This window comes from Meles meles, chromosome 11 (assembly GCF_922984935.1).
Source record: "Meles meles chromosome 11, mMelMel3.1 paternal haplotype, whole genome shotgun sequence".
NCBI lineage: Eukaryota > Metazoa > Chordata > Mammalia > Carnivora > Mustelidae > Meles > Meles meles.
In genome coordinates this window covers 2,895,411-2,921,883 of record NC_060076.1, presented here as the reverse complement: position 1 = coordinate 2,921,883, position 26,473 = coordinate 2,895,411, and the positions used below count along the sequence as shown (strand labels likewise).

The 26,473-nt window shown below is 64.4% G+C and overlaps 1 protein-coding gene across 4 annotated transcripts in view; it reads right to left on the bottom strand.

Annotated features, from left to right (window-relative positions):
- VAV2 (vav guanine nucleotide exchange factor 2) overlaps positions 1-26,473 on the bottom strand; it is a 151,637-nt gene that overhangs the window by 49,847 nt on the left and 75,317 nt on the right. For all 4 annotated transcript variants that reach the window (XM_046022975.1, XM_046022977.1, XM_046022976.1 and 1 more), the window contains exons 3-4: positions 21,981-22,039; positions 5,292-5,360 (exon numbers count right to left, since the gene is read on the bottom strand). In XM_046022975.1, the coding sequence (XP_045878931.1) occupies positions 5,292-5,360; positions 21,981-22,039 (128 nt within the window). The remainder of the gene's footprint in view (positions 1-5,291; positions 5,361-21,980; positions 22,040-26,473) is intronic.

Sequence of the window (26,473 nt, the reverse complement as noted above, 5' to 3'; positions counted from 1 at the left end):
GTCCCCAAACCCGGCGCCTCCTGACCCAACACGGATGCCCCCACGCGTGCAGGTGTCTGTGAGGTGCTGAACTTTTGCACCAGCGGCTTGAACGCCTGTGGACTCGGGACAGTTTTCAAACAAGCTTTCCGTGCAGCGGGGAGAGGCAGACGGGCAAGGACGGCGGGCGGGGACAGGCTGCCACTCGGACGAGGGTCCCAGCCGGGCGCAGTGACTGTTCCCATTCCCTGCGGGTAAGGGGGAACCGGCAGCAGGCCGGTCCCCGCCCCCCGCGCACCCACCCCGCCTTCCCACCGCGGAGACAAGGAAGACCCCTGCTGGGACGCTTCTCCTATACACCCCGCACCTTAAAAATTTATCGCAACGTTGCTAACAGGACACGTTTAAAGCTGCGCAGTCATTTTACGATTCAGTAAAGCACGCAGCTATACATTTAGAGACAAATTATATCCCCCGCCGTGCAACAATCACATTTGTTTAAGCCCGAAAATCACTCCGACTCCCAGGGAAGTGAGGGGAGTGCTGCGCCACAGGCTCCCGGATCGTAACGCCGTGGGGCCTTCAAGCTCGAGGGGACCCACACTCCGTTGGCTGCTGCCTTCCCTTCAGACGTGGGGAAACTGAGGCCCTACGGAGGACGTGACACGCCCCGAGCAAGACAGAACGTCGCCTTCGCTGCTACTTAGGGTGGAGTAAGCAGATGCTCGCCAGCACGGCCCGAGTGAGTGGCACTGTGTCACCGAGTGACCGAGGTCGCTTGAAAGGATGGGGAATGTTACGGGGTAAAACCAGAGTCCGGGTCGCAAAGCCCTGGTGTCCGGGGCCCGTACTGCAGGGAAGCAACCCAAGGCCACGTGCCCGTGATCTCTCTGAGCTCCCGCCGCAGGGAGCTCCCGGTGACCCTCCTAGACACGAGCCCCCACGAGTCGGGGCATCGCTGACTCCCTGCGCACCTGAGGGACCAGGCACCCTCCACACGGTTCCGTCCTTCACAGCCTGACATCCGGCACCGTGGGCTTTGGCACCCCGTCCCTTCCCCCCACCCCCCCCAGCACCCGCAAGCAGGGCTGCTGAGCAGAGCTGGGCTATGACCCAGCCAAGCCCCCTGCCCTAATGTGGGGCAAGAAACCCTTCCATCCCTTCCCAGCTCCGAACACAGAAGGGGTGTAGGTTCCAAATCCCCAAGCGGCTGTGTCCAGTGCCGGGAGAAGACCCCGAGGTCACAGCCCCCCACGCAGCAGCAGAAGCCAGCAGAGGGGGCTGGGAAGAGAGAGCTGCGTGCTTCTCGTCCCAGCTCCGCAGTCAGGGACGGCGCCCCGGGAGCTTGAAATGGGCCATTTAAGCAGCAATATTTCGTGTTAATTTTTTCAACCAGCTGCTCTATTATTTGATTATACATTATTCAGTGATCTCCAAAGTGAGCTTCGAGCACTGGAGAACAGAACATTAGTCCAGCATCATCCACTCAAACGTGGGCAGGGCCCCGCACGCACTCCTGGAAACATGCTCTGGATCCCAGACCTGTGCCGCCCACACGGGGGCCACCAGCCACACGTGGCTGTGAGCTCACAGGCGTGGCCCAGCGGACGGGACTGCGCCGACGGCATCAAGGACGCACCAGACTGGGCTCTGTGCCACGGGGGAGAAGGCAAGCGACCACAGCAGTGATCGGCAACGCAGGCTTCCACGCTGAGCTCCTACCGACTCTGGATAGACAGGAAAAGAAAAGTACGTTCTTACATTTAATTTCACCTACTTCTGTTTGTACTCGAAACCCTACAACCACACACGTGGCTCGTGTGCCGTGGTCTCCCGAAAGGTGCTGCCACGGCCATTTGGGAACTGGGGGGGGAAAGCCACAATTTCGGTGAAGCGGGTGGACAAGAAACACCACCTTCGCCTGTGGGCTCCGTGTGTGCTCACTGGGTGCAGTGGCCCGCACGGTGTCACTGGTGGTCTTCCCGAAGCCAATCCTGATGCCTATGGGTGACACGTAGGGAAACCGAGGCACAGAGGTGGGTAACTTATCAAAGACCACTAAGGAGGAAGTGACAGAGCCCAGGTCACGTCCAACGGGACAGGCTTTGCTGCTTCAGACGTAAGACGTGGCGGCAGCAGGAAGGACAGAGTGCCCTGCACGGCCCACACCTGCTCTGAGGGGCCCAGAAGGGGGTTTCTGCTCTGGAGCGGTGTCCTATAGGCTGGGACACTGGGGGACACTGGGGACAGCGAAGGCTCTAGACAACCCCAGTAAGAACGACCCCTCTAAGGGGTATTCCAAAAGGGCCCCCCCCCAGGGGAGACCCACGTGACCTCACCCTCCTGGGGTCCTAGCGGACAGGGGGCGGGTCTCATCCCCCTCTGTTTCCAGCTCCTGACCCCGAGCTGACACACAGGAAGGGCTTTGTGTCCCGCTGGTCACTGAACAGATGTGATCGACTCAGGGAAAGCGTCCAGGGTGCCAACCACACGTGGCGGTCCCTCGCCGGAGCCCCAGAACCACACCAGCTTCCCTGCACCAGGGGGGCGGCGGGGGCAGCCTCCAACCCCTTCAAACAGCTGCGTGTCTGAGGTCTGGGCAACCGGCAGGGCCCTCAGGAGCACAAGGTGATCATCACTTCAGACCCCTGGCCGGGCACCCAAGGCAAAGAAGTAGCCGGCCGCGCCTGAATGGCCCCGTGCGTCCCCCGCCAACACCGGGCGTCAGATCCGAGCCGGGGCCCCAGTCCAGCCTCGGAGACCCGCAGCCGCCTCCTCTGCCCGGCAGGGCCGGGGAAGAAAGAGCAGGTCTGTGTGCGTCTTGTAAATTGCCATAATGGATAAATCCCAATCCCCAGCCCGCGGAGAACAGACGCGAGGAAATCATGCTTTTCAGTGAAAGGAGAAGGGGGAAAGAAGCATGAAAAATTTATTAAACTGGAACCACTGGGACCAAACCGTGAGTTAAAGACTCAAATTCATCCCCCTTCCCTGTAATTTATGATTTGCGTCGGCAAGAACCACAGTCACAGGGAACTCCTTGGTGAAGGAGACACACTCTTTGTGTCACGGAAAACGCTACTGGCTCGCGCCCCCGGCCTGGGCTCTCCGTGGGAGCGGAGTCACGTCCCATGTCTGGCTCCGGGGGTCGGTCACGTGGCTAACAGGCACCCCAGGGCCATCCCGGGACTCGGGGCACAGGAACACGACATCGCCAGAGTGGGGCAGGGATCCCTGCGTGGCCGTGGAGGGGAGACTCCCTGGCCGGTCGGAGGACATATTCCGCACCTGGTCTGGGCTGCCTGAGGCCAGCGTGACCCTGTCCTCCTGGAGCCCCTGGTCCATGCTGACCACGGAGGGACATTTCCGGAGGGTGCAGACCCTCAGCCTCACGCTGGTGTCTTAGGAGAAAGGGCAGCTGAGGACCCCACCCTCGGCACCAGACGGGGGCTCTCGGGCTCCAGACCTTAGTTCCTTGTCTGTGAGACAGGGACCCCGCAGAGCAGACCTCACCAAGAGACGGCGGGGTGTATCTCTGGAGACGAGGTTTCAGCGGCGCCGGGCCCCACAGACGTCCCCTCACTGTCACTACCGCGTGGAACTTGCTGTCACACCGTGTGCATGAGGGGCGAGCTGCTGGGGCTGGACGGTGGGGGGCGTAGAAAAGACACGGGTCTGACCTCAGAACCTGCCCGTCTTCGGAAGACACACATTTCACCACCTAATCTCGGCGCACCCCACGGGCAGCCCAAAGGCCAAACGGGGTTGTGGGTGTCCTTCGGGGTCAGGGGTGGTACAAGAGGCTTCCCAAGTGGGGGGCACCTAGGCCCAGATGTGGCAGATGAGAAGCCCTCGAGGCAGGAAACGCCAGGAAGGGAGGCCAAGAGGCCCTTCCAAACCGAGCCCAGCAAGCGAGGGGCTGCTGCCTGCAGCGGGCGAGATGGTGGGATGGGCTGGGCCGCCCCCGGGGGACCTCCTTTTGGTGGGCCTCCGAGCCTCCATTTCCCCACCCTTTACAAGGCTGGGGGAGCAGCCGCTCATTCAGGCCCGCTCCCCAAGAGGCCCCTTTCTCGACAGCCAGGTCCCTCTGTGATTCCTGGGGCTGGTCAGGGCAAACAGGCAGGGGTGCTCCAGGACCCGGACACAACTCACGTGGCCCCCGGCCCCCACGTGTCTCCTTCAGGGCACTCTCTGGACCTCGCACCTGCATGGGTGCCCTGAAGAGCCCCACACGTCACAGCAGGGTCATCCCAGGGCCCTGGGGCCAGCCCGGTCTCAGGAAGGTGGACTGGGGGCAGCCGCTCCCACCGGATGGCAAGGTGCCCGATTCACAGACTCCCCCGAGATCGGGCCGCCAGCTCGGTGTCGACATGTTGGGTTTTGGATGACTCAGACTGTTGACATAGACGGGGATCCTGCCCCACGCCACGGAGGCAGCCCTGGCGGGGAGGGCCGGCATTAAGCACAGAAACACCCCGGGCTGACGAGCTGAACACCAGCTCTTCCTGGGTCTCGTCCCAGGCTGTGCTGCAGGATGAGGGGGACAGGCACGGTAAGCCCTCCCGGAGGGTCTGGAACAAAGCCACGTCTGCTGTCAAATGGGAACGACGGGTCTAGTCGGCAGGAAGCTGGGAAGGGCAGGGGGCCGGCCGGGTCAGGAGCCCCGGGACACACCCGGGACAGGCCCATCACTTCGCGAACCCGTCCCGCCTGCAGGAAATGGGGGTGTCCCCGCCCCCTCCACCCACGGCCCCTCCTCCCGGAAGCCTGGGGCCTTTCTCTGAGCCGCCGCTGCGGGACTCCACCCCCGGCCACAGCGGGGGCCCAGGGAGCCCGACCCCTTCTTCAAGAGCCACAGCCCCAGGCTTCTCGTTGGTTCCTGGGGGCTCCGGGACCGTGAGGTAAAACAGCCGGGAGGGTGGCTGGGCCTGAGCCGCGGGAGCGCGGAACATGGCGACGGGAGTGTGGGGTCCTAGAGACAGGGGAGATGCCCCCCACGGCCTCGGGTGGCCTGGTCTCAGCTCCTCGCCCAACCCTGAACCCACAAACTGCCTCTGCTTGCAGCCTGAGCTCCAGAGGTCTCTGCTTCTGGAAACACCAGCTCTCCCCACCCCCAGCAGATGCTGGGGAACCTTCCAGAACACAGCGTGAACTGAAGAAGCACTTGTCCGCCTGAGCTCTCGCAGAGCCAGGGGCACCCATGCCACCAGCAGCTGCGTGGAAGGCCCCGGGCGGGACAGCAGGGCGGTTCTGCCCGGAGGGGGCCGCGACGCCCCCATCCCCGTCCCCACGCGGTCCCGCGGGTTCCTTACTCCGCCAGCTCCTCCAGGCTGCGGTACACGTCGTCGTCATTCTCCGCCGTCTCCTCCGAGGGGAAGGGCCTGTGGAGACAGGAGAGGGTGGTGAGCAGGTCTCCGTGCCCCGGTCGGGCACCCAGCCCGAGTGCCCCACGGCCTTGCTGGCCGCTGAGGGAACAGGATCGGGGATGGCAGGAAGCTTTCACGCTGAGACCCTCCTGCCTCTGCTCTTCGGGGATATTCCTGAAATATTCCGTGGTTCACACAGGCCGGGGGGGCTGCTGGCTGCACGCACCAGAGGACAGGACACAGCAGGGCACTCTGGCAGGGACCGTGGAACTCCAGGCGCACCACCCCCCGCCCCCGAGGGCAGTGGCCAAGAGGGAGGCCATGAGGGAGGCTGCCCACGCTGGGCACACGCTGGGGCTTCTGAGAAGGCGGGCACTCCCCTGCCATCCCGCCCACCAGCCCACTGGGGCCCGTCTTGGGGTCAGAGCACGTCCTGAAAAGCGCTGGGACCTTCTGTCACGGGCCGCCTTCCCAAAGGACCTGTCTCCCCTCTGGAAAGGGAGCCACAGGGGAAGGGGCCCCAGACGGAGCCTGGCCCGTCCCAGTACTGTCCACCGGATGCCCGCACGGATGCTCCCTAGCTCCTGGGTCATCCCCACAGGAAGCCGTCCCCTGAGGCCACACCGTGGCCCCCCAGCCCCGTCACATTCCCCTCCCTCAGCCTCGTGGCCCAGGACCGGTCCCTTCACCTCCCCTGTCCTCTCTCCCATGCCACCACCTCTCTGGCCCTCGACCCGACATCCAACCCCTCCTCCCGACGATGGAACTGCTCCCGACAAGGGTGACAGTGACCTTGGCACTGTGGAATCCCAAGGCTGACGTCACACATGGTGAACGCCTGCAGAAGGACAGCGACAGACTTCCTGCGGGGGGGGGGGGTTGTACGGCTCAGAATCCAGCGGAACCCAGTCTGCTCCTCGTATCCTAACACCCTCGTTCTGGGCACGAGCCCTTGAGAATGGAGCCGAAAACCCGGTGCATGTCCGCCACAGCCAAAGACAGACGACCACGAGCGGGGACCCGAGCAGGAGAGGGAGGCGCCGCCCCCGAGATGAGACAGGGACACACAGGGTGAGGGCGGCCTTGCCCTGCCCCTGCCCCCGTCCTGTGCCCCTGTCCCCTGCCCCCCCTGTTCCCCAAGACCCAGCTTCCTTCAAGATCCCATTCACTCCTGCCTCATGGCGGAAGAAGACCTGACCAGGTTCTCGGCCTGCGTCCACGTCCACCCAGCGCGGAGCCTGGCACTGAAGGCAAAGACAGACGGAGGGACAGACGGACAAAGGGGTGCATGGCAGATGGCTGTCTGGGAGGACAGGTGGGTGGGACAGTGGTTGATCTGTGGGTCAGCGGACACATGAAGGAGATGAGGGGTGGACGAAGAGGGCCAGGAGGTCAGGGAGCGGGCGGGCGGGCGGACGGACGTCACAGTCTCAAGCTGTCATCCACAAATGGCAGGCCTGAATCAGAGACGGGAAAGCACCTTCAAGAGGGGCTCCGAGAACCCATGCGGAGGTCTTCGAGTCTCCCCTGCATTGTGACTTTACAAATCTGACCCTGGTTTGGCACCGGGGACGGCGGTTTGCACAAGGGCACCGTACGGGGCTCCGTCTACGCTCTGTCTTGAAGCCCGAGGGGCCACGCTACAGTAAGGACTCGCTCCATCCTCCGGCCCCAGGCACCGCGGATCATGCCGACCGCCCTGTGCGGCATCCGCCCCCCAACCCCCGGCCGGGCGCAACAAGAAATGCCCACATGCCCGGCGGAGTTGACGTGCTCTTGAAGAGGACAGGAGGAGGAGGAGGAGGCAGAGCGAAACGGTCTGCACAGACACGATCGCGGGTTAAACACCAGAGCGGGGCCCCCGGGTGCCCCCGTGGCGGGATGGGCTCCTCTTGTCCCATCAGACCCTCCCTGAGCGTGAGCTTCCTGGAGCCCAGCTTCTGGGAAGCCCAGTTTCCCACCTGGAGCGCCGAGGGCATGAAGGGGGTGCCGGGGCCCGAAGCAGAGAAACGTGAGGCAGGGTCTACTCCCCCACCAACGCCCCGCTCCTGGGGGCAGCGCGCGAGACGTCCACACCGCTGCTCCTCAAGGAGCCCCCCAAACCCCACCTTCGCCGACAAGGACCACTTCCGCATCCAGCGGCTGAGGCCGGCACGACCTATCTGCACGGGACAATCGCAGTCCCAGCGCCGGGGGCACGAGGAGTCACCAGCTAGAGGAAGGGGACCTGAAAACAGGGCACCCTGAGGGCATGTCTGAGCCTAAACCCCTGACCGGAGAACGGAGGAGAGCCCGACTCCTGGCTCCAAACCCTCATGCGCTCTCCTTCATGCACTCACTGGGACTTACCGGCACCTGTTCTGAGCGGCCCTCGGGGCTGCCGTGGTCATTGCTTCAGGGAGAAGCTCAGGGATCCATAAATCAGGCTCTGGGCTTCGTCCTCAGGACTTCTTTGAGAATCCGCTAAGAAACTACGGCCTCGGAAAGCGCCCACGTGGGCAACTGTGCCTACAGGGATGGGGGCAGTGGCAGGACGCATGGCCTGGAAGGGGACAGACCAGACGCTCGGGGTCCTGGAGCTGAAGGTGGCGATCTCGGGTCCACGCAGGGTGGACTCCAGGAGTCCAGCCATATGGGGCACGGATGTGCTTTCTTGGAAGGCCCTGAGCACGGGGCTCCAGGGGCCATTTCCGCAGGTTCCTCCGCCCCCAAGCACGAAACCCCCGGGCGCAAGGCTGGTGTGTATCTCGTCCCCGAGCTGTGTCAGCAGACGGCCCTACCCAGGACCAGATCGCTGGCCCCCGCTCGAGCCCCCCATGCCCTGGAAGTTGAGCACTGGCCAGAAGCCAAAACAGACCCCACAACCTCTGACACCTTCATTTTAGGGGTGGCCTTGTGGAGAGAGCTAAGAACTAAGAATCCAGACGCACGATGTGGCCCAATGTGGCACGCTCCCTCTCTGCCTCAGTTTCCCCAACTGTAGAAGGGCAGCAGTAGTCACTTGAGATTAAATGAGGTAATGCAGTGAGCCTCTGGACTCAGGTCCTTCTGCCCAGCGAGTGTCCCGAACGTGGCAGCGCGGGTCGCCCTCCCTGCCCGCTGGGTGGCCCGCGCCAAGAGCCCACCTGCCCAGTCCAGAGCTCAGACACAGGCTGTCCCCAAGCTCCCCACGGCCTCCCGGACGACAACTCCGGCTGCTGACTCCTGAAGCCAGGCCCGCAGGCAGCCCCTCCCCCGGGGGCAGAGCCAGCACCACCACTAGGGTCTCCAGCCCACCCCTCGGAGCGCTCCCTCCCGGCACCTCGGAAGAACATCCCGCAGAAGCAAGACTTCCTATTCCAGGAGGCAAGACCGCTTCGGGTCAGCGCTCGGCTCCGACATCGGCGTTCAAGATCACTCAGCCCCGCCCAGCAAACACAGGACACAGCGTTCGTTTTCCCACGTTCTCTGGGCGCTCAGATGAACGGGACCCCGGGTCTGAGACACAGCCTCACTGCGTCCGGAAGCAAGCTGGAATTCCGACTCGCAGATCGCTTCCTGCAAGTGACCTCGGGGGTCCATGTGGACAGGCAGAGTCACAGATGGCTCCAGTCCCCCTTGGTCGGCCTGGTGTGTATGAGAGACGGGTGGGGGACAGTGGCCTGGGTTCCCATCCTGGAGAGTGAGACGGGCCCAAGGCCCCCAGAGAGCAGACCGGGCCCCAGGGGCATGGGGGTCTCCAGCCCCCGGGACCGCCCTGCAGGGAAGAACAGCCGTCCAGTCCACCTGGGATTAGTGAGTCTCTTGGAACGTGGGAACTTCAGTGCCGGCCTCCTAGTCCCACAGGTGGGGGACCACAGCGCTGGCCCTACCAGAGGGGTTCTGGGCAGCTCACTTCTCTGGCCAGGCCTCAGTTTCCTAATCTGAAACTGGCCTCAGAACGAGGTGCAGCGGGGCTGCGGGAGGGCCCGGGACAGGACACCATCAGGGTCAGCCTCATGTGCCCAGGTGTGCCCAGGTATGCCCAGGGCGGGGGAGAAGGAAGAGGTCAGCATGGGGGCGGGCAGGGGGCATCAGTCTGCCAGGGGACGGGCAGCCAGGCCAACTGGAAAGACATCACCAGCACAGCGGCCTGGCGGACCCGGCGGACCCGTTCCTTATTGACAGAGTCACCGGGTCCCGCCCGCTAGGCCGCTGGGAGGCCATGAAGCTCCAGGGTTTCCCTATCAAAACGGCTCTCCTGCCAAACAGGCCGACGGATCTCATGTCTTCCCTCAGCTCGTCTCCCCGCCCGGTGTGGACAAGCCACTGCGTCCGGGGGCAACGCCAACCGGCGCAACCCCCCCACGCTCACACCTGGCTCAGGCTGCACCCCGTGTTGGAGAGGAGGGCGACCCGCACCCTGCATGAAGGCCGCACGGGGCTGAAGAGCACAGGGACCCAGAGAGGCGTGGGGAGCAGGAGGAAAGGCTCAGGGCAGAAGGACAGTCCAGTCCCGGAGAAATCAGGAGGGCTTCTCAGAGGAGGTGGCGGGGGAGCCGACCTGGAGGGCAAAGTCCAATGCTCAGTGCAGAGCTCCTGCCTCCTATCAATGGGGGTTGGACCTGGCCGGGTTCCCAGCCCAAGAGCTTGCCAAAGGTGCTCCCCAGCCTCAGTTAACTCATCTGTAAAACAGGGATTAACTGCCTGCGGCACGGGCGTTCTGTGAAGCTGCATGGGCCACGGTACCCATGGGGCCTGGCGTGGATGACAGTGGAGGGCGACAGGGACGTGGTCATCAGTGGAGGGCCGGAGGTCGCAGCCGGGGCAGAGGGATGCGCTCGTGCACACGAGGACGTGCAGCTTCCGTGTGGCTGGGCCGGGCCGGGGCAGGCGGTCCTGGGGGCCGCGGCTGGGGAGCAGGGATAGGTGGGCCGGCCCAGGCACTGACCACAAGGATCTACTGTTCGTTTTCTAAAGATTCACTTATTTGAGAGCGAGTGAGCAGGGCCAGGGCACCAGGGAGGCAGAGGGAGAGAGGAGGAGAGATTCCCACGCAGACGCCTCACTTCACGCAGAGCCCGACATGGGGCTCGATCCCACCACCCTGAGACGGGACGTGAGCTGAAACCGAGAGTCGGACGCTGAACCCACCGAGCCAGCCAGCCACCCCGTTACGGGATCTTAAACCGAAGTCCGCACAGAGGCAGGAGGGTCTCTGTGTCTCCATTCAGTGGGGGCTTCAGGGGGACACCAAAGTGAAGCCACCCCCGGGGAAGGCTCAGCAGACATGTGGGCTGGGGGAGGGGTGACCAGCCCCAAGGCAACGCGGGGTGGGGAGCAGGTAAGAGCTCCCGCCAGCAGAGAGGAAGCCCGAGTGACCCCCAGGCCCAGCCAGGCTGCTTCTGCCCTTGCTTCCAAAACTGGAGCCAGGCCGAGGAAGATGCTCTGACCTCAGGGTCGAGATGGAATGGTGGGCTCGCCCCCCGCCCCGTGCCACTTCTCAGCAGCCCAGAAGCCCGGCACATTTTCGATTTTCCGGCCCACTTCTCAGAACGGCAGCAGCGAGGAGCGGAAAGGCCTGCGGGTCAGCAGGGCCCAGCCCCCGCGGTCACCCTGCTGTCTCCCTCCCGTGCCCGGGCGAGGCAGGAAATCCCCACGGCCCGCCGTGGCCTTGCCCGGGCAGAACACTCTGGCCACGTCCCCCAGGGCATGGGAGGTGCTGCAGAACCCGCCGCCGCCAGAGCCATCCCCGCGCGGCCCGACGGAACCCCGAAGCATGCTCCCTGCACAGAAGTTTCCAAACCGGGCACCGAGGGGCCAGAGCCCCCAGACATCTTCTGACCTTGGCCGAGCGACCAGTGTCCGAGCTCGGACGCGCTGGGCCAGGAGAGGCTCTCAGGGTGGAGAGAGGAAGAAGGCTGCATAGGAGAGACCCCAGAGCCCGCCGGCCCCGGGCCCAAAGCCGGATTCTCTCCCGACACTGCGGGCGTCTTTACCGCACCGGACTGCCACCCCACCCCACCCCCCCCAGCCAGGAGCTCAGACAGAACAGGGAACACTCCAGCTGCTGCTGGAAATCGAGACCATTCCCTCTTCTCCTTTCCCACGCCCGGGGCTCCCTGAAATGACCCTCTGGGCCCAGCGTAGGCCTGCGACGGCAGGGTGGAGCCCAAGCCTCCCGACCCCACTCCACTCCCGAATCACACGGGCCAGCGGCCCGTCGGAGCCCGTGGCGGACACTCCAGGGCAAGAGGGGTCAGAAAGAAACGGAAACTCTCACTGGCCGCGCCGAGTGTCGCTGACTGGCTCCGGAAAAACAAGTCAACGTGTGAGCAAAGCAGATCTTCTGAGTAAACACACGGAAGCCGAGAGACCAGCTGGGGACCTGACCGGTGGCCGGCGTGACCACCAAGTCGCTGCGTGGCCTCAGGCAAGATGCCACGCCTCTCTGGGCCGTCCTTCTCTCACCTCCAAGAACAAATCGTGGTGCAGGGGGACACTGGGGTGACACAGAGCCAGAGGCATTCTTCTGTCCCCCCACTTCCTGCCTGTCTCCTGGGAAGTGTTACCCGCCCCAAATCACCACGTCCTAAGAAGGCCAGGGACCCTGCCCTCGGTGGATCTCCCATGACGGAGAGGCCAAGCCAAGACCTGCCCCTAAAGGCCCCCTCCGTGTGGCCGGCGTCACAAATCAGTGTCGGGGCTCTTTCTGGAAGGACGAGAATGGATCGCACCCCAGGGGAAGCCCGACCTGTGGGCTCGGCTTCGAAAAGCAGCTCAGCTTCCTGGCGAGCTCGGGCTGCCCCTCCCTCACGGCACCTGCTGCCCGGAGGCGGGGTGGGGCCCAGGGCAATCGGTTGAGCCTCCACCTGCTGGCTGGGGGTCTGGGGTGGGGGACACACTCCCCCCTCCCGGCTGAAAGGACAGAAGTGCAACTAAGCCCCCCCCACCACATTTGCAAACGAGGGGCTCAGGGAGCCTCAGGAGGAGGAGGAGGAGGAGGGGGCATCCTCAAGCTCCCAGTCGGCCCGGACAACCGCCCGCGAGATGGGCGCCACCATCTCATCACAGATGACGACCGCAAACCAGAGACGTGAAGGAAGCTGTCCCGGGAGACCAGCCAGAAGGGGCAGAGCTGGGCTTGAACCAGGACTGCCCCCAAGAGGGGCCACAGAGTGGAAGAAACCGGGGCAGGAGCAAGCCTGGGCCCCCGACCTGTGTGCAGGCACCCGGCCATCTGTGGGCAGCAGCCCGAGGGACAGACCCCCCACAGGGCCTAGGGCACCGCTCCCTGCACCCAGCCACCTCATGTCGCCTCTGCCCCCAACCCCATCACCCTCCATCCCTATAGCCCGGACACTACAGCGGGGTCCCTCACTGGTCCTGGCCAGAGGGCTCTGCACACGATCTCAGAGGCCACACCGCCGCCGAAATCCCTCGGGGCTCCCAGCACACTCAGCGGCACGGAGACCCCCGCCGCTGCCTTGCCCGTCCCTCCCCACGTGCCTCTTCCACTGTCCCCAGCCCCTCTCCCTCCCACAGGAAGCCAAGGGCATTCCCTCCCAGATCCTCTGCCGGGGCCTCCGGGGCCCCAGACCTGCCGCCACTCCCTCCCTGGGGGTCAGCCGGGTCTAACATCACCTCCTCTGCAGGGTGCCTGGACCCCGGCATCTGGGTGCCCCCCGCCCCCCACCCGGTCCCCCTGCCGCCCCACCCTCGGACTTGTCCCCCTGGAGTGTGGGACTCAGGAAGGCAGCACACAGTGGGGCAGGCAGCCACGTCGCAGGGGAGGGCTGGGCTGGGCCCGAGTGAGGACAAGGACAGACTGGAGCCCTCCCACCGCGTACCACGGGGTCTGCATGGCCGCTGCGGGGCGGAACTGGGCAGCAGGCCTTCCGGGGGTGCCACTGCTCGCTCTGAAGGTGCCCCTGGGTGGGGAGATGGCCACGGGCCGGGAGTCCAGGCGGGCCACTGCCTGACCTGGAGTCCGTCGGGCCGAGAGCCCAGACAAGTGTCAGGGTTGGACTCCAGGCCTCTGCTTTAACGGGACCACCGGCGCCTCAGCGTCGCCTCCTGGGAGGGGCCGCAGCTGGACACCACTCCGCCCCAAGCCTGCTCCAGCCCTGCCGGCCAGATTCCCGCAGCACGGCGACGTCCAGAGCCCCGGGAGTGCTCAAGGAGGGCAGGGTACAAGGCAGGAAGTCACCAAATGGCAGAAAACACAGCCTTCTGCGGTCACCAACCCCGCTGGGGACTGGACACAAAGCCAGCCGGGCGCCCCTGCCCTGAGCAGTGCAGCAGCAGGGAGGGCCAGAGCCCCGGGGGCTGGGTCGGGGTGCAGGGCTGTCGAGGTCTCTCACCAGTGACCCCAACGTGGGTCTGCCCCCAGGATCAGCCCTGCCAGGGGCCGAGGCTGGAAGGGCCGAGCCAGTGCCGGGCCCAGGCCCTGGGACCCCCCACTCTGTGCTGACCCCCACCTGTGGGCCGGGGGATGGAGTCCCAGCGGCACCGTTGACCAGCTGGGAGACCGGGGCCTCCACGTCCTCCCCTGCAGAGTGGGGCCCCCGGGTGGAGGTGGGCGTTTGGATCGCTGGCCCATGGGCAGCCACGATGTGGGGGACAGGCACCAGGGCGGGGGGAGGGGCTGCTGCCCAGGACCCAGAGTCACAAACAGCGACCGGACGCCTCATGGGACAGCGAGAGAAACAGCGAGTCGCCCGAGTCAACTGGAGTCTCTTGATGAAAGGTCCAAAGCGACGATGACTACGCAGAGCCCCACGTGAGATCTCGTAGGCCTGACTGGACAGGAGCAGCAGGGGTGCAGGAGCAGGGCCGGGTCGGGAGCGAGCCGGGATGGTCTGGGCCCTGCACTAGCCTGCAGGCTTGGGGGTGTCCAAGATAATTAAAACTTAAATACGTGAGTAAACACAGAAGAGGAAGAGACGCCAAGGAGGGACAGGACAGGTGAGAACCACAGTGAGAAGGGCAGTGTGGTGACATGTGGCAGAAACGGTCGCTTGGCTACTAGGAGCCCTCTGTCCGTGGTGAGAGGCGCCGCCTCGGGCTTCTGAGCGCGCTGGCCTTGCACGGCCCTGGACATGCCCAAAGCACCAGGAAACCTTTTGCAAAAGCGCAACGGTGACTCTTGCCCTGTTTCCGACTCATCGGCCTGGCACGGGGCCGTCCCCACCGCCGGGAACTGAGCTCAGGGCTGCAGACGGCACAGTTGACCTCGGGCCACAGCCTGTTAACGACAGTCCCCGCCCCAGGCCGCACCCCCAACGTCGCCACCGCACCAGGACACCATGCAGCCCCGTGGGCAAGCGGAATGACCTCACCGCCCTCTGCACACCTGTACGTCCCGCCGCATGACGCTTCCTGCTCCGTCTCTGAAAACGAGCTGCCCTGATCCATTTTTCATGGTGATGTTTGCTGAAGAGGCAGGCTGTTACTGGCTCGCTGGTTGCCGCCTGGAGTCATCGTCACTCCCCCGAGGATGGGACAGGAGTTGACAGGTCTCTGGGCCCAGGATGCATGGACGTGCTCACTGCCCCCAACAACGAATGCTCTGGGGACTGGCCACCCGTGCAGGAGGAGCCACGGTCCCTAAAGGCCCACCCTCCCATCTCTGCTGACCGGCGGGGGTCTCTGAACCCCGAGCCCCCCCACTGCTGGCGGATTTCCGTGGCAGCGGCTGCAGGAGGACATGGCTCGGGCTCGTGGGGACGTTGGCTGGCTTCTGGGAAGGGTGGCATCACAGCCCCACACACCGGGCATGCTGGAGGGGGGCCCCCCCATCTGGCCCATCCCAGAGCCCGCTGCCCAGCCACACAGCCCACACTAAGGTCCTGGGGCCACCGATGACCAAGTACCACCAACCAGGTGGCTTAAACCGGCAGAAATTCACGCTCTCAGTGCAAGAGGCCGGAAGTCCTAATCGAAGTATGGGCAGGGCCACGCAAGGCTCTAGGGAGGTGGGCCTCCTGCCCGTCCCGGCTCCTGGGGACCCCAGCAGTGTCCCTGGGTGATGTCCGCATGCCTCCAGTCCCTGCTTCTGTGGTCTCACTGCCCCTCCTCTGCCCGGGTCTCTCCTCCCTGTGTTGTCCTTACATTAAGGCCCTGGGGTTTTTCCCAGTGAGCCCTATTCACAGGTCCGGGGTGTATGATCTTTTTTTTTTTTTTAAAGGTTTTCTTTATTTATTTGACAGACAGAGATCACAAGTAGGGAGAGAGGCAGGCAGAGAGAGAGAGAGAGAGACAGGAGGAAGCAGGCTCCCCGCTGAGCAGAGAGCCCGATGCGGGGCTCGATCCCAGGACCCTGAGACCATGACCTGAGCCGAAAGCAGAGGCTTAACCCACAGACCCAGGCGCCCCGCAGGGTGTATGTTCTTAAAGCCACGTTCAGCTCACACCCGCTCGTCCCGGGCTCGTCTTCAAAGGCATCCTCAGGCCCCACCAGAGAACCACCTTGCAGGGCTGCTCCGTCCCTGGGCCCTCACCGAGGGCTCTGACCATCAGTAACCCGGGGCCTCCTTTCAGAGGCTGGGAGGCAGGCCCAGGGCTAAGGAACCTGCTGAAGGTCGTACCAGCAGCCCGGACTCAAGTGTCGCCGGCCGGCCCTTCACCCTGTGCCGCTAGGGCTCGGGTCGCATTCCCCACTCACCCCGCCCTGCCCTGTGTCCTGCTACGACACGCTCAGCCATCTGTGACCAGGGTCCTGTGTCCATCTCCCCACCTACGGGGAGAAGCCCTCTGGGCCTCAGTTTCCCCACACATAGGAGGAGGGACAAAGGGCCAAGCAAAGGGTCTGAAATTCAGCCCAGGGACCTCATGAGTCTGCAAGGGTCACGGCGAACGCGCCAGGTCCCAGTCCCTGCTTGGTTTCCGTCCCACCGCCTGGCGCAGGCAGGTCCCCCGCCCAGGAGGCCACTCGTGCGCCCGGGGCTTTCGTCTGGGCACCAGGCATATCTGTCAGCGAGGACAGGCCAGCGTGAGCACGGGTGACAGCTCCCGTCATGATTCTGAACTTGGGCCCCGAGCGGCCCCAGGAAGGCCCGAGGGGGCTGGGGGGATGCTCGTGAGCCACAGATTGGAGCAGGTGCTTGCGCTTGGATGCCCGCTGTCCCCTGACATCTTCTCCGAGCACCTCAAACAGAGCGGTGACCCTGGGCTCCCTGAGGCGTGGGCGCCACGGAGCTGGCCCACAGGCAGAACCCACACATCCTCCATCAATCGGGAAGCGGGAAACGGACGCGCCACCTCCAGCCCGCTCAGCCCTCCGGGTGGGTGCCACCAGACCCCCGCAGGCAGGAGAGGAAACCGGGGCAGGAGAGACGCCCCCTCCCCTGCCGTGTGTCGGGGCCTGTGCTGAGAACTTCACGGAGCTCCTCCGAGCCTCCACAGCAGCCGGGAGGGAGCTCCAGCTCTGACACTGCTTTTCCAAAGAGGCCACAGACGCTCTGTGGAAAGGAAACTGACCCGGCGTCCCACCACCACGCAGGTCGGCGGGGTCAGGCCTCCATCTGCCCCCTCCCCAGCGTGAAACCCAGCTGATGCCTGGGCTGCGCTGTGGAGCAGACGGGCCTCACGTTCTCACTGCCAGACCCTGACCGGGCCAGAGGCCGTGAGCTTCCCAGCGCCACAGGGACACCAACCACCCACACTCGTGTGAAACAGGCAGACGGGGGACGGATGGAAGCAAGAAGGGGGGGTGGAAAGACGGATAAGCAGATGGATGGACAGATGGACAGATGTGTAGACAGACAGGCGGGCGGCAGGTAGGGGCAGGACAGACACACGGACAGATGATGGACGCAGGGACGGGAGCACGGAGGGGAGAAGGGAAACACAGACAGGCGAGCGAGTGGGTGAGAAGAAGGACGGGTAAGCGCAGAGATGACAGATCGACGGACAGACAGAGGGACAGATGGGTGGATGGACGGGCGCAGAGGGACAGATGGGTGGAGAGCTGACCGGCAGCACCGACAGGGGCTGGAGGGTGGGAAGGGCACACGAAGGCTGTGAGAGCAGCCGGGGGAGTGTCCTCTGTGGGCAGGTGCAGGCACAGGAGGCCCGCCTGACCCCCGACATGCGGGAGCGGAGCAGGGACAGGCAGCCACACGGTCTTTTTAAAGGCCCTGCCCAGCCGTGGAAGCTCCAGCCGGCCATTCGCGGGCCTCCCGCCGGGCAGCCCTCCTGCTCCCCGTGACCAACTCCAGCACGACTCAGCTCCCCGCCGCCCCGGCACAAAACGGCCCAGTTGACGCATTTTCAACCAATACGGTCTCTCCAGCTCCGGGGCTCACTGCGGAGGTGGCGGAGACGAGCACAGGCAAGCGTTTCTCAGGAGTTGGGCTCAGCGGCAGGGGAAGGATGAGAAGAGCCCCCCCCTCCCCTGACGTCTCTGTGCAGACAGATGGACTCACTGGAAGTCAGCTGGACGCCATGCGCCAGGTGCTCCCCGAACCAGGGCCCATTCACGGACAGCGGCTGCGGCTCACCTGCAGGGGACACTTGGGTGTCCCGGGGAAGGACAGTGAAGGCCCTGGACAGCAGGAAATGTTTAGAGCCTTGGGCCGCCACAGAGAAGCTCTGTCTTGGTGGCCAGCGTAGACAGGACACAGCCATGGTGCTCCCCAGGTCAGTGTCTGCTTCTCCCCTCCGCCCCAGGGCATGTCCTCTCTCCCTGGGAGTGGGTCACGGTCACAAGTGGGGGCGGGAGGCTAGATGGAGCCACAGGACGTCCCTTCCCAGCAGGCGCGAGCTCAGAAGCAGGAGGAGCGGGAGTGGTGTGGTCAGATGAATGGAGGAGGCCCCACGGTGCTGGTGCAGTCCTGTCCCCTGCCCTGGGGGCCCGTCCTGCTTGGAGGCAGGGTCTGTGTCCCGCACACCTGCCGGGCCAGGGTGCAGAGCCACACCCACAGGAGAGCTCCCTCACTCCGGGCCTGGCCCACACAACACAGGCCCCTTCACTCTGCCTCGCACCCCCCGCTGCCCCCCGGCAACCCCCCTGTCACCAGCCCAGCAGCCACCGGCTCTGAGATCTTTAAACCAGAAGGTCCCTCCCTCCCCCTGATCTTGCCCTCTCCCCCAACACTTCCCGGGCAGGATGGCCACACCCCCTCCCTCCACCCCTGCCTTCAGCACAAGGAGGGCCATCCATCCCTTCTGGAACCTTCACAGGAGCCCCCGGGGGAGGGTCTGGGGCACTGTGGGCGCCCGCTGCGCCAGCGGGCACGAGGTCAGCGTTCAGATTCAGCCGCTGGTGCGCCGACATACAAGTTGTCAAGGTGCGGAAGCGGGCGCACGAGAAAAGTGATGCGGCGACCACGCCAGGCACAGGCGCGCGCACACCAGCGGACACGGCTGACTCTGCCGACAGACGCCCCAGCAGGGGCCGTGGCAGACGTGGGGAGAGCAAACAGCGGAGGCGGCGGGAGCGAGGGGACAGCCAGATCGTGGGCACACAGCACAGAGAAGGTGCTAAATGCCACTGAACCATACGCACTAAGAGGATTACTGTTACGTCACGTGAATTTTTCTCCACGTGGTAAAAAGGACAGCAGCCGAGGATGGGGGAGCCGCGACCCGGCGAGGACCCGGTGCCCAACCCGCCACGCCAGGACCCTCGCAAAGCCGCCCACGTCCACCGTCGCCGCGGCCCCGCTCCACACGGCTTGCTCTCCGGCAGCTGTGGAGGTCAGCAGTCTGGACCTGGGCCTCATGGGCGCAAGTCGAGGCGTCAGCAGGCGGGGTCCCTTCTGGAAGCTCGGGGGAGAATCCACTCCCCACCTTCGCCAGCTCTGAGGCGCGGCGTTCCCCGGCCGTGGTCCCGTCACCGCGACCTCTGCTCCACCAGGCCTCCCCGCTCTGCTCTGACCTCCCACCTCCTGCTTCTACTTACAACGACATCTGCAACGACTTAAATATACCTACGGGATCCCCCTCCCTGTCCCTCCAGGTCCAGGAGCCAGGCAGGGGCTGTAGCTTTGGGGGCCCCTCTCTGCCCACCACCCCAGCCCGCCGTGGGCATCCACGGAGTGTCAGGGGCTCACAGCGACCTTACGCAGCAGGGGAACCTCCCGGCCTACAGAGTTGGAGACAGAGGCCCCAAGAGCCTGCCTAAGGGCCACCGGGTGAGCCGGTGCCTGACAGAGGAACCTTCCTGGGCTGAGGCTCCTTGGCCTCCCCTTCCCCCGGGAGAGGCCCGCCCTTTGCCCTCTCCCCTGCCGCTGCCGTTCAGCGCTGTGATGATCCCTGGACAGGACGTCCCTCCCTCTGGAGGGCCCGCTCTGGCTGTGAAAAGGCCCACAGTCACCCCCACCCGCGGGGCTGGAGGACAGCCGGGGAACCTCCCCCGCCCCGGACCCAACCTCACTCTGACCCTCCAGCCGGCAGCGGGGGGGGGGGGGCTCGGATTAAGTCCCCCATTCGTCAGTCTCTGAGAAGTATAATTAGGGCTTTTGTGGAAAATCAGCTCATTAGGCAAAGCGCAAAGGCCGTAAAAATGATCATTTTACTAAAGGAGCACGCTGGGCTCCCGTCCAGCCAGGAAAGAAACCAGGAAGACTCTCTTCGCGGCCACAGGCTTGGCTGGTGGGTTCTCAAGAGAGGAAAGGGTTTGGCCGCACGGAAACCTCTGGAAAGGAAGATCGCGAAGAAAAGCTCTTACACGAGGAGCTACTTAGTGTCATCAAGGGCTGGTGGTTTCCAGAACACCCCGTCGGCTGGGGAACTCGCCGCGTGTCAGGGGGACGGGAGGCCACCCCACTGCACTGCCCTCCCCTGAGCTCACAGCACAGAAGCTCCTGTCCCCAGGGTGGGGGGAACTTTGAAGGGAAAGGACCCCAGGAGAGCTGCGGACCAGGGCTCGGGTGAGGAAGGGAAAGGGCAGGGCAGGGGGGACGCCATGCAGGGGGGAGGTGCGGCGGGGCTGCTCCACTCTGGGAGCCCTGCCCTGCCTGGGGCTGCAGACACCTCCCTCCCTTCGCTGCCTCCTCCTCCCCACTCCCTACACTGAAGGATGCCGTCAGCCTAGGACTGCGGAGTCTGGAACCACAGCAGGACCGCCGCGTCCAGGGCAAAGCTCGGGGTGGGGGAGGCGGTCATCAGCCCCAAGAACGAGCACGTACCCCGGCTCCCCGGGCCAGGCCCCGCTTCGGGGACATGGATACAGAGCAGAGATGACGCTCCGGCCTCCCGGGAAGGAGCAAAGAACGCGACGAGCTTCTGTTGCACGAACTTCACCCCTCCCACGCGGACACGCGGACACGCAGACACACGGACATGGGGACAGACGAGGCTTCGCTGAGCCGGCTGGGACGTACAACCGCATCACGCCAGCAGGCAGACGGACCGCGGATCGTTTCGGGAGGAAACCCAAACTGCGCGCTGTCTCGGTATCCAGAAGTAACGCACTGGTTCCCGATGAACGTTTTCAACCGTCCCTATTACAGACCTCACGGAAGCTTGGCGGGGCCGGGGAGGGGGCCGACGGGGGCCCCGAGGTGCCAGCGATGTCCCCGGGGTAAGCCGCCTGGTGGGGGCGGGAGCTTGAGCCTGGAAACACCCTCCCGCGCGTGCTCAGCACACAGCCTCACGACGGCTTGGCACAGCCTCTCCTGCCTCCGAGGCTAGAAACAACGAACAGATGTCCCCAGTTCAAAGGAATCTCTTAAGTCCTCAGAGCAGGCACCAGACTTGCTGGATGGGGTTGGGGGTCCGCTCCCTCACCCTCGTGTCTGTCCCAGTGACTCTCTGGACCTGGGCAAACAGCCCGCCCAGGGGGCAGCTCGGCGGACCTGGCTGCGCCCGGCACCATAGTCCTGGGACCCCCAACCCCAGGCATGGGATGTCCCCCACAGACAACACCAGGGGGTGACCCCCTGCCATCGTAGAGCACCCTCGCCATGTGGCCCGCACCCGGGCGTCACCCCGCTCACTCCACCCTAGGGCAGGGCTATTTCTGTCCTCCCAAGGCTCTCATCCCTACCCGCTGGCCCACGTGCCCCAGGGACATTGAGGAAGGGCAGGTCCTCCGCTGTGCCCACCCGATCTGGAACGTGGTCCCCGTTTAGGTGTCTCCCTGACCCCTCACCTGTGGGTCAGAATGAGCAGCCATCGGCCCTCACTGGGGCTGCCCTCCCCTGTCCCTGTTGCCTACGTGCCCGCCCGGTGTCGGACACCGGAGGGCAGACCACGGGGGTCGCGGTGTCCTCCGAGGCTGAGTTTGAAAACCAAGCGGCATTGGGCCTGGGAGCGGGAAGTCCTGATGCGTGGGGAGGACACTTAGGTAAGCAATGATCTGTGAAACGGTTAATTTGCTGATCTTACAACTGAAATCGAAAGAGATCCTGTGGCCGTCAGTGGAACACACATGCACGATCTCCCTGGTGGGAACCGGGGGAGCTCCCCTTTCTCCCCGCCCCTCCCTGCCCCTCCCTCCCCGCCCCTACAGCCGCGGCCAACGGGCAATGCAACACCACATTGAAAATTCATGAGAAAGACGCAGGACAGAGGACCTCGGCTGCAGACACTAACCGCTAATCGGCTGCAGACGCTAATTGCTAATCGGCTGCAGACGCTAACCGCTAATCGCTGGGGCCAGGCCCATGGGTGGCACGGGGGTAGCAGGGACGACAAGGGGGGGGTCACTTGGCCGCGCGGTGAGCTCACCTGATTCCTTTGTTCTGAGCCACATGGTGCAGGGAGAGTCTGGACACGGCAGAGATGACCTGGGAAGACCAGAAAGACGCTTCTGTAATTCCACGAGAAACCAGAAAGTCATCCCCAAACGGGAAGGGAGGCGTGTGTGCTCACAGCTGTTCCCTAAGCAATTTCACCTCGTAAGCACGCACACTCAGCGTAACACCTGTGGGCCAGGGCTAGGCAGCGATCTGGCGCGTGTCATGCTAAACGTGCCATTTCCGCTTGCTTCGGGCGGCTGGGCTCCCCCCTCCGCCCTCCGCGCACCAGCCATGAGCCACTCGCTGGGCCTCGTCCTCACCCCCACCAGAGTCGGCCTCATCCGGGCCGCGGGAGCCATAGCACGCGACACGCTTACCAAGGGCTCACCCCGCGCCCCTGCTCTGGAAGCCGCCGGATGCTTCACAGCATGTTCACACCAGGGCTGACCCGGGTCACAGAGGGCCACACAGAAGCCCAGAGAGGTCAAGTGACGTGCCCCAGGTTCCCCAGCAGGGTTGACACAAACATCCAAGCATGGAGCTCCTTTCTCGTGAGCCCCTCCTCTCCCTGTATGACCGCGGACACCGGTGTCCAGCTGCCTCAGAGGGTCAGGCAAAGGCAGACCAAGAGCTCCAGGTCCAGGCTGCATGCGGGGACCCGAGCAGCATCTCCGCAGAGCGACGGGCCCGCCCGGACGAAAGTTCTGACGTGCTCAGCGATGAGCAGCAGCGTCTCCTTCTCCGGCTGCCCCGACCCTCCCCCGTCCTGTCCTGCGACCCAGGGTCCACCTGTCTCCCAGCCTCAAGGGCCCCAAGACAGGGACTCCACGGGTCCTTACGACAACAGGCAGCAGGTAGGGAAGAGGTTCCTCAGACGATTACGGGTAAACTGAGGCAGGGAAACGGGAGGCCGCGGCCCCAGAGCACAAAGTCATAAAGCAGAACACGCACGAAACTGCTGGTGACTCGCTGCGGGATTTCTGGGGCCCCTGCCGCACCAGACGCCCCACCCGGGGAAGGAGGAACAAGGCTCAACCTGGAGACTCCCCGAGTCAGGGTGCGCGAGCCCACCTGTCTGTGTGTGTGCAGTGGTACGTGTGTAAGAGTGCGTGCACTGCACGCTGCGGGTGAGGCCCGTGTGTGTTCGGGGACAAGGAACGTGAACATGGCCCGTGAGGACCACCGCTGAATCCACAGACACCCGCTGCCGGCTGCCGGCGACCCTGGGACCCCGGCTCGCGGGCCTCTGAACCCTCACATGCTACAGGGCCGGAGCAGCCTGGCACGTTCGGGAGACTGGGAGACTGAGGCACGGTCTCTGGCCTAAAGCTCCCCGCTGAGACACGAGCCACAGGCTCCCTTCTAGGCCGCCCTCCTCGCAGCCGCAATTTTTTAGAGGGAGGGAAGACCCAAGCCACAGCGAAGGCTTGGCCGGCGACAGGCCCACCTCGGCCAAGGCGTCCAGTGCTGTGGTCGGTCCTCCGGTACCTGGTCACACGCTGGGGGCCGGGGCCTGGCAGTCAGGAATCCACAGAACGGCGGGGTGCCTCTGTGGCTTCCCAGACGGGTCTCCGGGGGCTCGCGGCGCAGCCGGCCCGGCCGAGGCCCCGAGCTCATGTGCGACCCAGGGCCTGTCCCAAGCAGCGAGCGAGCCGGCTCTGCTCCTTCTCTCGGCGGTCGCGAGCTCTCCGCGTTTAGGGCGAACAGCCATTCAAGCAGCGTTGCTGCGTGTGACGGAAGTGAGCAATGTCGGGGCCTGGAGGCTTTGGGCACGCACGCCTCGCCCTCCCGTGCCCCCGCGGCCGATGGCCTTCACCACCTGCCCGATCGTCCCCGCCGGCCAGACACAGGCCAGGCTCCTGCCGGCGGAGCCCCCCGGCCGCCCCAGCCATTGGTCAGCACAGGCACGGGGACGAAGCCCGTTCCTGCCCTGGAATGCGGTGCTTCCTACACAGGCGAGCCCCAGGCCGAGGGGAGAGGACACAGAGGAGTGTCCTGAAGCCAGGGGCAGGGGTCCCGGTGCGTCCACGCGCTGCGGTCCACGCACACAGATGCACACGGCAGCCTCGGCCCCCCGCGCGCAGACACTCGCTCCGGGCTGGAACCTGTCATCCATGGGGTGAGGGACTCAGCTCCGGGTTCCCATCCAGCCAGAGGCAGCTCCTCATGTGGGGTTCCACGTGGCCCTCTCTGTCGGAGGGGACTGTCCCTGGCTGGCGTGCGTGCAGGAAGGGGAGTGCTCCGGCAGGACCCCCCCACGAAACCCTGCTGCGGGGACCGGAGGCAGGGGCAGCTGGGAGCAGGTGTGGGGGCCCCTGTCGTGGGGTCAGACGTGGGGGGGCAGCAGTCCCACGTGGGAAGTCAGGGTGTAGGGCGCACCTCCCTGCAGGGGAAACGAGGCCCCCGTGTGGCTCCCACGGCTCCGCTGGCCGGGCAGCCCCATCCCAGGACGGAGGGGCCGGGCCACGATCAACCCCTCCCAGCCCACAGCCCCTCCAGCTCCTCTGAAAGCATAAATGTCAAACAGTGCCATTTTACCAACTTTTATCTGCGCTTCCCGCCTGCATCCCAGTTAATGAATAGAATGAACACACACTAGTGTCTTTCCCTCCTCCCCACGTACCCCGGGCTCTAGCCTTCGGGCTCAGCAATCCACCAACCACGTCGCCGGAACGTGTGCACGGGGCAGGGTAGGGGGTGACAGCAGAAAGACGTGTCCACGGAGGGCCAGTCCCACGCAGAGGAGCCACACGCACCCCCAGTGAAGGCGCAAGGAGCGGAGGTGACGGCCAGGAGGACCGCAGCCAGAGGCGCAGGGTGTGCGCGCTGGGAAGGCGTCTTCGCTCTGTCCCCACCCAGCCGCGGCCTGCTCTGACCCCGCGCTCTCCACGGGGTCTGCATCAGGGCGCACGGACTCCCCAGCAACCAGCAGCCGATCAGCGTCCCCGCGCTCGCTGGCGGAGTTTCAGAACGCAGCCCCCCAGGTCCACCCCCGGAAAGCTCTGGAGTGGAAGAGAGCGGGGCCCGGAATCTGCTTATTTTTAAAGCCCCGCGGGGTCCAGATGTGGAGCTTGGGTCAGAAACACAACAGCACAGACTCGGTCAAGGTGTTTAGAAGGGCAAGGAGGGTGCCCCGGAAGTCCACCTCGGGCCAGTCTGCAAAGCACAGAGTCGCTGAAGGGGGACGTGTGTGGACCGGACAGACAAGCCAGGTGGGCCGCAGGGACTTCTGGGGAAAGGACAAGTGGTCTGCACCCCAGGAAACTAAAGGGGAACCCAGGACAGAGCAGTAACCAGTGCAAACCGAGCCGAGCCGAGAGTTCCAGATCGGGGCTCCCAGGACCTCTGCCACGGGGGGCCCAGCCCAGTGCCTCCCGTCACGAGGCTCATCCTGCTAGACCCTGAGGGTCCCCGAACCAGGACAGCACTCCAGGCTAACCCTGAAGCTTCAGCTTATCGTCCTGCCCGGGCATGGAGAGGCGGGCGGGGGGGCTGCAGGACATGTCCCCGAGGGGCCACCAGCAAATCCTTCCAGGAAGGGCAGTGGGAACCGTCCCGCTCTCCTGGGCAGAAGAAGAAAGCCCCTGCTGCGCTGGGGACATGGAGGAGACGCTCAGCTTCCGCTCTGGGATGCGCGGCACACTGCAGCTCCAGAGCTGTTCCCGCAGCAGCTTACAATGGCCAGTCAACCCGCAGCAGCCTGACTGCCCGGCACCAGCGCACAGGGACAGAGAGGCAAGCGCGCCCACCTGAGGGCACCTGAGCCGCCAGCTGAACTGATGTTGTAGGAGGAAATCCGCTCACGTAAAATACACTCAGGATCCCTTAAGTGAAAGAAACAGGTTACGAAACGTGTACAATCGATAGAGTCTAATTTTTAAAATTCTATACTGCCAGGGGACCGGGGTGGTTCAGGCGGTGAAGCGTCCGCCTTCAGCTCAGGTCATGATCCCGGGGTCCTGAGATCGAGCCCCACGTCTGGGCTCCCTGTTCTATAGAAGAGTCTGCTTCTCCCTCTGCTTCCCCAACCACCTTCTGGCTCGTGTTCTCTCTCGCTTGCACGCTCTCTCTCTCAAATAAATTTTTAAAATTTAAGATTATAAACTGCTTAAAAGGGCCAGGCAGAAATGAAGAAAATGTAGGCAGTGACTGGGTGTCTTTGTGCAGTCTGCCTCCTGCTCTCCCTTGTTGTTGTGCAGTCTGCCTCCTGCTCTCCCTTGTTGTTGTGCAGTCTGCCTCCTGCTCTCCCTTATCTTTGTGCAGTCTGCCTCCTGCTCTCCCTTGTCGTTGTGCAGTCTGCCTCCTGCTCTTCCTTGGCTGTTATATGACAATTTCCTACAACTCTACAATGTAGAGTAGGAACAAATGTTATTTTGGGGGGAAAAAAAAGTCTGCTGGTGTCCATCCCCACTGCCACCCCCCAGGTGCAGACCTTCCCTCCATTCTCCTGTCACTAAAATATGTTATTCAAACCAAAAGGCT